The sequence below is a fragment of the Miscanthus floridulus genome, chromosome 3 (genome assembly GCF_019320115.1).
Source record: "Miscanthus floridulus cultivar M001 chromosome 3, ASM1932011v1, whole genome shotgun sequence".
Taxonomy (NCBI): domain Eukaryota; kingdom Viridiplantae; phylum Streptophyta; class Magnoliopsida; order Poales; family Poaceae; genus Miscanthus; species Miscanthus floridulus.
This window is the reverse complement of record NC_089582.1, coordinates 128,918,710-128,927,411: the sequence shown is the minus strand read 5'-3', so window position 1 is coordinate 128,927,411 and position 8,702 is coordinate 128,918,710. Positions and strand designations below refer to the sequence as shown.

The following is an 8,702-nucleotide window of genomic DNA, read 5'->3' as shown; positions in this document are numbered from 1 at the left end:
AGGACTCGATAGAGTCCGAACTTCGGTAAAACAAATAGCGTGTCTCGATCTCCCTTTACATTTGGTATTTGTGATCTTTTTGTGTTGTTTGAGCTTGTCTGTAGATTACCAATAGTGGTTTGGAACTTGATTTGAAAAAGAGAAATCAATCGGAGCAAGTTGAGAGCTGGCTGGGCAAACCCGTGAATACGGGACGTGTTTGGTATTTTGGTCCATGCGCTGAATTCATTTGTTTATTTGTTCCAATCTCTGTGTTATAGGGTTGTAGCTCTTAGATATATTCTTTACACCATGTTTACTCTGTGGCTAACTCGTGAGGGGTTTATTTCTCTGATTTGGAATTTTCTATTCTAACCGTTTCCGTATTTTAAAGGGTTGAATTTTAGAAACGCCTATTCACCCCCTGTAGGCAGCATCCTCGATCCTTTCAGGGGGCGAGTGAGCAGATTATAGTAGAGTGAGATAGGGTTGTTCCCCCATCTCACATTCTTGCATGTAGAGGGCGAACGGGGGTGAGTGCTTGAGTGAGAGACAGGGTCATAGGGAGAGTGACGGTGTCTTCGTGCAACGAGGCTAATGGGAACAGGGATGTGTGGTTCGAGACTTCGGGTTACTAGGAGGGAGTGGGCTGGATGTCTGTTGAGCGCTGTGTCTTCATGTTTTTGTGGGCTGAACTCAATTATATTATAATTTCGGGGCCTGTGGGGTCCATGGAGGAATAATAAAATACGACCTTGCCCTCGACTCGATTCGAGCCCCTGATCTCGAGACACGTGAGGGAAAAAATAGGTCTACCTCGCCTCCGCCCCCCGAGGGGTCAAAACCCCGTGGTTCTTGGATTCGAACCCGCTCGCCCGACTGCCATGTCTACCTGTCTTCACCACTGGTCCCCTCTCGGTGTCCCCTAGCTCCCTGTTCTCCTCTTGCCCCCCTCCACCGGTGGTAATTATCATGCCAGCGGGTGCTTGTCTCCTCCACCATCATAAGGCATCAGCACTCGCCTCCTTTCTCCTCCACACACAGTTGGACTGTGGTGCATCCTCTAATTTGGCCCTCTAATTATGCACAATGGATGCGTATCATCCCCACCTCCATGTATGCCAGACAGCATCCCTTAGAGATAATACGTATTTTTAGGTTCTAACTCCTCCGATAAAGTAGAGCTATACCAAACAAGATCTTAAACGCCGTCTTGGCCATATGCCGTCCCGCCTGTTTGGCCACCTCCATCTTATACCTATGGCGATCCTGGACGGAAAAGTCACACGGACATGGAGCCGAACTTTTCGTGAATGTCGTGTCAACTCGACCCACTCTTCACCGTGTTCGGCTGGGGCTGGCTGGGCTGGCCAGCCCCCTCACATGGACACTGTTTAAATGAACCAGCCAGCAGTACTTCTTTCTCACATAAACGAATCAGTAACTATACGAACCAACCAATCGGCTGATCCAGACCATTGTGGAACAGTGGAACTGTGGAAGCATCGTGCTATCGAGTTCCTGAAAGATTTCACTGACACGTACGGTGAGCATACCAGCTCGCGAACACGACGGCGAGATGTTACACATACTGCACACTGCATGACTGCAAGACGAGCTACCAAGTACCAACCGTGCATGATTGTTCGAGAAACGAGCAAAATTACATCCCATGCCCATCTGATCCCACGGTGGGGAAGATATGGGATTAACTGAGTAATACAGGCGGTATATGTCTTGTGCGCAAGCATCATCAAGAGCACGATACACTTGTGGAGGGGTAAGAAACGAACTACACGTGCGGCGCGGCGCGGCGATCCTCCCGCGCCGCGGCGCTAGCGGAGGCGTAGTAGACGGCGCAGAAGAGCGCGTGCACGAAGCAGAGGACGCCGCCGATGGAGAGGAACCGGTGGCGCGGCACCCCGCACTCCGCCAGCTTGCGCTTCGCGTTGGGCAGCGCGCCGAGCACCAGCAGCGCGAGCGCGACGACGAGGACCATCCTGCTCAACACAACAGGCACGACAGGAATCGCTTGTCAGTAAAGCAAAAAAATCGAGCGTTATTTGCTCGAAGGGCAAGGTTCTCCCTTTATTTCCTTTCCGCTTGTTGGAGTGGAGTGGAGGATGCATGCAAGAATCTGTGGCGCTCATCGCAGCATGCAATGCAACGGAACGTACCAGGTGAGGACCAAGGCGAAGGACGCCATCTGCCGGTTGGGCGACGCCCGGCGGAGCTTGTCGCCGGAGCAGGCGCACGCGCAGCCGCCGGCCACGTTTGCGATGGCGTGCGCCGCCGCCAGCACCGCGGCCGCCGCGATGCCGAGCTCGTAGGCCCGCCGGACTGGCTGCCGGCACTCGATGAACAGGATCCGCAGGTGCCTGCCCTGCAATCGCCAGCCGCACCAGGTGAGCGCCGGCCAGCCTGAATACCAACGAACGAATCCCCTGCTTCCCGCTACCCTGCTACACAGAAAAAATAAAGAACTTCCTAACTACACGGAAACTTGCCTGGTTCTGAGCCTTCTCCGCGTGGACTCCGAGCACGCCGGCGGCGACGTCCATGGCGAGGACCAGGAGGCAGATGACCACCGCTTCTACTCTCGCCATGGTTCAGCTCCTCCTCTGTCCTTCCTCTCCGGGCCCTGTGCTGTGCCTTGGGATGCTGAGAACAGAGGCGCAGAGTGACAGTGCAGAGACTGAATGGACTGTTCGTGACTTGTGAGAGAGATGCCTCCGGTGTCCGGTCTCTGCTTTTGATGTTCTTTATCCCTGCTCTCTATGTTCGGCTTTGGTTTTCTTTACACATTCCGCGTCACGAGCAGTGCAGAAAGCTATACCAGGTGTCTGCTCGCGCTAACGAAAAGAGAGACGTTGGGGTTAAGGGTGAGCCGACATGCTCCATTGGTATCATTACGAGTAACAAGCCACAAAAGACAGTGTACTGCTGTACTTCGGCTTTTTTAATAAACAATATAATTTGATCTCGGACTTTTCTTTTGCCATAAGCAGTACGGAGTACTCTCAAACTTTTGCCCATCGCAGGTGCTTAATTCATATTCCACTTTACTCTCATACAGTCCACATACAAACAGTGTAAAACCACTATGTGAATTGCACACAGGTGGGGCACAGCTGCACACGTGTCGCATGCTACACATTGCTAGCACATGCCACCTGGGATCACAGTTCACACATTGACGCAATCACTTTCTCGTATGAGGCCAGTCTCAGTGAAGTATCGTATCTCTGTTTTCTGTTTTCAAGACTCCCTCGTATTAGAAACCCTCATTAAACTATTTTTATCACTTTCTTCATTTAAACTATGTCACATCAACTTATTTAATGTCCATAAAACTTCTATTAAGACTGGCCTGATCGAGCTTACATGCTCGCACTTGGTCCCACAAAGGATGGTGTGCGGACCTAATGGCCCGTTCGCTTCGCTAAAAAAAATAAGCTGAAACATTATTCCGGCTGATTTATTATGAGAGAAAAACATTATTCCGCCTGAAAAGATAAGCTGGAAAGTACGGATTATAAGACAAGCGATCAGGGCCATAAGGCTTCTGTGTTTTTGTCCCAAGCTTTGACATAGATGTAGGAAAAACATATATTTAGAGTCACTAGAATGGCTACAAAACGACATAAAGAGAAACATTTTAGGAAGAAACACTTATAATTGATTTTTATTTTTTACTAATATAGAGAAACGTACAAAACCTGGTTTCTCTTTTTTTAGTTTTAGTTTCAAGAATCTAGCGAATTAGTCAAATGGTTCCACGAAGTGATTCTGATTCATTAGAGAAACGTTTATAGTGAAAATCTGGATTTGAAACGTTTTTAGAGGAATCCAGATCCCTACCAAACGCACTCTTAAGAATCTAGCGAGGTATCCAAATGGTTTGAAATGATTCTAATTCATCATTTGAAATGTTTCTTTACAGATTCTAGATCTAAATGTTTCTACAAGAATTTTGGATCCATACTAAACGCATCTTTAGTGTTTATTAGGTTCACCCCACTGATTGTTAGTAATAGCTAAATCTGGCTACAGATATGGAACGGTAATCCTCTTTTGAATTGACATAATCAGTTCGTATAACCATAAAACATTACATGCACTCCCTCATGATGGAAAGTCAGCATATCGATTTCTCTGATGACCCTTTCTAATAATTGTCCTCTACTGTTTTTTTATCGAAACCTGATACAGTAATGATTGTTTTATGGATATTTGAGGTAAAATAGTATTCTGTGTAGGTTGGGAATAATTGGTTAATATATTTTTATATCAATTCTCCTGGACATTATATTTGTTTCTCTTGGACATTTCTAAAAACAATTTTCCTTTTCGATGTCCAATAGCTGGAGACCTATTAGGCCCATTCACTATTACACCCGTGGCCCATCCAACACTGATACAAACGGCCCAGAGCCCAATACTGCAGCCCTAGCGCCCCAGCCGAGTGGGAAGCATCTCTCTCCGCCTCTCTCGTCCAGCACTGCATCGCCCTGGCCGCCCTAGGCACCAAAACCTCGCGAGGCAACCGCCCGCCGGCGCCGCCGTCGTAGCAAGAGGGTGAAGTGAGGACTAGAGAAGGGGGAAGATGTCGTTCCGGGCGCGGGAGATGTACAAGAAGGTGGTGCGGCGCGTCGGCGCGAGGGGAAGCTGCCGGCGGAGCTGATGAAGTCGGTGAAGGACATGCTGCCCGACAGGCAATGTCGTCATGGGGCGGGCCAAGCGCGGCATCTTCGCCGGGAGACACATCCGGTTTGGGAATAAGGTCTCCGAGGACGGGCGGCAATAAGTGAGCCATCTCTCCTCGTAACCTCCGTAATCCATTCCCCCCTTGTCCTGATCCAGACGTTGTCTGGAGAAATTAAGATGCTCGGTTTCCGAAACAATGGTTCAGATTTTGTGATTTGCGTTAGAGTTAGCGGGTTGGATGGTGAAGACTCCGGTTTCAGTGTTTTGGGAAACTTACTTAGGATGCATCGATCTGGATGCGAGGCTGGAGCAAATAACCGAAAGAATTGGTCCTTGAAGAAAAATGCTCAAATTTCATAGAACTAGAGAAGGCATTGTGCATGATCAAGGGTGACCACTATCTGGGAGAGCAGGGATGCATTGTCCAGTTGTCCAGTTTCCCCCTCCCATCTGGCCTACCCATTTTTGGAGGTTTTACTTGTCTGGCAAAAACAATTTCCTTATTACTTCCTGGAGAAATGGAAGAATTGATAGTGATTCAGGCTCTTTTAGGAACATTTGTCATTGGTAGTTTGGATCATATATTCTTGATGATTGGAATATCCAAACCAACATAATTTCTGGTCTGTCCAATGCAACAAAATTGCTAGTCGTTGCCATTGATGTTAACATAGGGAGCTACAATTTCCAAGCTTGTCTCACAAGAGAAAATGGGCCTACTTTGTACTCCCTTCTGTTAGTGTAAATTCTTGAAAGGGTGAATGAGGTGCCACTGTGCCAGCATTGTTTTTTCCTGCCGTTTAGGGCGTGTTTGGATCTTTTGACTAGTGTAGGCTAGGCAGGCTGTAGGCAACCTTTGCCCAACCTAGCTGAGCAAGGTGTGGCAAAAAACGTTGTCCATGTTTGGCTTTCCTAACCTTGTTCTACCCCCTTTCTCCCCTTCCCCGTTTCTCACCCTTCCCACCAAAATCAAATCCCAATGAAATGCAGTACAAAACTGACATGGTTATGTGAGCACGGAAATGACGACAAGAATGGCAGCAGCATGAACTGGCGCGCCTCGTTATCCGCGCGCCTCAAACTTCCCATGTGCTTCGCGGCTCTCGTGCATCCCTGAAGACTCGACTATGACACGATAATGTTAGCAGGGCAGCGCTATTCTCCAATATTCTACGATTTGTCCACATGATCATTGATTTGTTTTTCAATCTAGGCCACATGCATCGCTTTTTGTTTTTTTGGTAACAGTTCAATTTTGTTGTTTCGGTCTTTCAGTCGGCTGAGCTCACACCGCTGCGAGGAGAGCCATTGATGCGTGCGCAACCTTGCTTGTGCAGGAGAGCGGATTTGGTTCTTCTGCACGGGCAAGGATTTCCTTGCCAGCTGGGTGAGGTTGCCAGGCAAAGTGAGTCTCACGCTCGGTACCAAACAGTGATCCTTGCTTAGTGAGGCGTGGCAAGGGGATTGCCCAGGAACCAAACATGCCCTCAATGCCACACCACATGACTTGATTATATTTCATAGATTCCTCCAATTAAGTTAAAACCATCAGCCATCTTGAGAATAATAATCCCATAACCTTGCAACTCATTATCTCATGATGACATGATCTTACCATCAGTCTTAACACATCCGGTGCAACATTCATTGCATTAAAAGAAGAGAGTTACAACACACCCAAACATCCAGTGCAACATTATTTTTCATCTGCTTTTCATCACGTATAAATAAATAATAAATAATATATGTCCCATTTGTATCTGTTGCCTTTTGTCTCCACTTGTAATTCAATAGTTTTTCGGAGGAATATGTCTTGATAGGATATATTAATCAGTTATCCATACTCAGCTGGTGATCGACCCAATCACTGAAGCACATAGTTGTGGGTCTGTGGGCCCCATTCTACACTAGAATATATCTGGGATTATTCTGGCCTCTACACTTTCCCAATCTCTAATAGAGATAAATGTTTAAGACCTGCATTGTTTTGCCATTATCTATTTAAAGTGGCAGATTCTTAAATCTTAGGCGGAATATGAACTTCTGCGGTATTACATTAAAATGATTCCCTTTTAGTTAAATTTCCACGACATAACATTCACTAAGAATTTCTTGGTAGTGACGGAATTTATTTATACCTTGCAAATCTGAGGCTATGATATTGTTTTTATTATCATCTTATTGGATTATCTTTTGCTTATTTAGATCAAGGCGATCATGGAAGCCAAATGTTCAGGAGAAACGTCTTTTCAGCTATATTCATGACCGACACATTAGAGTCAAGGTTACCACACATGCACTTCGGTGCATTGACAAAGCTGGTGGGATAGATGAATACCTCCTGAAAACACCTTACAATAAAATGGATACTGAGATGGGGATAGTGTGGAAAGCAAAGATTGAAAAGATGTATTCAGATTTGGCCGAAATGGAAGTAGGCTTCTTCCCGCCTGAGGAAGAGACTAAGATTAAAGAGGGCTTTGACGAGGTTCGTGCTGCCAAGAGGGACTTACATAGGGAAGCAAGACGAGCTTTGGCAAAGCAAAGGCAGCTAGAAGCAATTAGTGCTGGTGATGACCAAACGAGTGAAGTCACAGATACAAAGGAAGAGGTATCTGATGCTGCTGCTAAAGTTTGAGCCTAAACCTATGTGCCTGTCTTGAAAGGTAAATATGATTCTGGACCTTTTTCTCTGAAATTATCATCACTTAGTTTCTCGAAAGCTTGTCTATCCGTTCATTTGTTCAGTACCTAAGATATGGATTGAGTAAAGTGCAGCAATGATTGTCAAACTTGTTTGGGGGGGGGGGGGGGGGTGTAACATAGGTCCATATTACCAGATATGGTTCCCTAAACTTGTTATTTATGTCACTCAATGTCCAAATATCATTAATCAGCATATACTTGCTCCTGTGGCATGCTAACATGGAGAGGGAGATGTTTGGATGCCAAGTAGGCTGATCAACACTAACTAGAGATGTGATCTCGAATGAAGCCCTTAGCAAGTTTAGGTGCCCAGATATGCAAATTAATACTTTAGTGACCTAGTTGACACCCCTAAACAGGTTTAGGGACTCCTGGTGCATTTTAATCATATGTATTTTCTTGGAAGACTAATCATAATGACGAAGTTAAGTCCATTTGGTTTATACCGTGTTCACTTTCCTTGTTGATCCAGATAGGATGTTCCTTCACTACTGCAGCTGTTTTGCCCCTTGATATTTGAAGCCTTTCTTCTGTGATAGTAAATAATGTGTCTTCACAATGACTGTTTCTGCTGATTACTATTCATTCTGATTTTAGTTTTGCACTTTTGCTGCAGGCCTGGTTGTGTATATATAAGGCATCCTATATGCTTGTGGTAATCCTTTTTTAGCGCGAAGTTGAATGTAGTTGACTTGGTTTTCTTGCAGATCAAAGGAGGCAGCAAATCATTGGATGTCACTGGGCAAATAACCGAAGGCTTACTACTTGATATAAACTGGGGAAAGTTTCTTGTGCACAAACTATACCCCCATTTTCGGGAGCAGCAGTGTATGTTAAGCCAGCGTATGTTCTATTTCTATACCAATACATCTTGCTGTTGTAAGCACTTGTTATGTGGTGGAAATTTTGTACAATTATTGAAAACCCAAGAGCCTGAATTGTGGGATAGTTTGTCTTGTAGAATCTATCTATTTTCTGCTTAACTGAATTGTCAGAAATAATAATGCTTGACATGAATACACGTTTAATGCTAAATTGGCTAGAGGCTTGACATCCTAGCTCATTTCTGTTCCATTCCTATTTTGCTTGAAGATTAGCAAAATACCAAAATGAATTCATCGGTAGTTTAGTTTGTAGGGTCAAGTGATCTGGTGTTCTTTTTTTGGGTGGGATAACTATGGCACGCTTGCTGTTATGCTGAGACTCATCTCATGACCAATTTGTACCTCAGATGCCGAACTTTCAATCTGATGCCTTTTAATGTACGGTATCACGAATTAAGGCTGTTGGTATCTGTTTCTGATTAGAGC

At 45.5% G+C, this 8,702-nt stretch overlaps 1 protein-coding gene and 1 pseudogene across 1 annotated transcript; one reads left to right on the top strand and one right to left on the bottom strand.

Moving 5' to 3' along the window:
• Positions 1 to 1,587: 1,587 nt before the first annotated feature.
• LOC136546908 (protein VASCULATURE COMPLEXITY AND CONNECTIVITY-like) lies at positions 1,588 to 2,737 on the bottom strand. The gene is made up of 3 exons (XM_066538861.1): positions 2,487 to 2,737; positions 2,157 to 2,362; positions 1,588 to 1,979 (listed from the first exon to the last, which is right to left on the bottom strand). Exons 1-3 carry the CDS (start codon positions 2,583 to 2,585, stop codon positions 1,772 to 1,774), a joined length of 513 nt encoding a protein of 170 aa, XP_066394958.1. The 5' UTR covers positions 2,586 to 2,737; the 3' UTR covers positions 1,588 to 1,771.
• A 1,848-nt stretch (positions 2,738 to 4,585) lies between these two features.
• On the top strand, positions 4,586 to 8,321 carry LOC136546907 (large ribosomal subunit protein bL28m-like; annotated as a pseudogene).
• Positions 8,322 to 8,702: the final 381 nt, after the last annotated feature.

What these genes read in the sequence shown, in the direction of transcription:
- LOC136546908 (XM_066538861.1), bottom strand. Translation starts at nt 2,585, where the DNA reads ATGGCGAGAGTAGAAGCGGTGGTCATCTGCCTCCTGGTCCTCGCCATG. An exon ending in CGGAGAAGGCTCAGAACCAG is followed by an intron (nt 2,363 to 2,486) that starts GCAAGTTTCCGT and finishes TGGCGATTGCAG; the next exon opens with GGCAGGCACCTGCGGATCCT. An exon ending in TTCGCCTTGGTCCTCACCTG is followed by an intron (nt 1,980 to 2,156) that starts GTACGTTCCGTT and finishes TGTGTTGAGCAG; the next exon opens with GATGGTCCTCGTCGTCGCGC.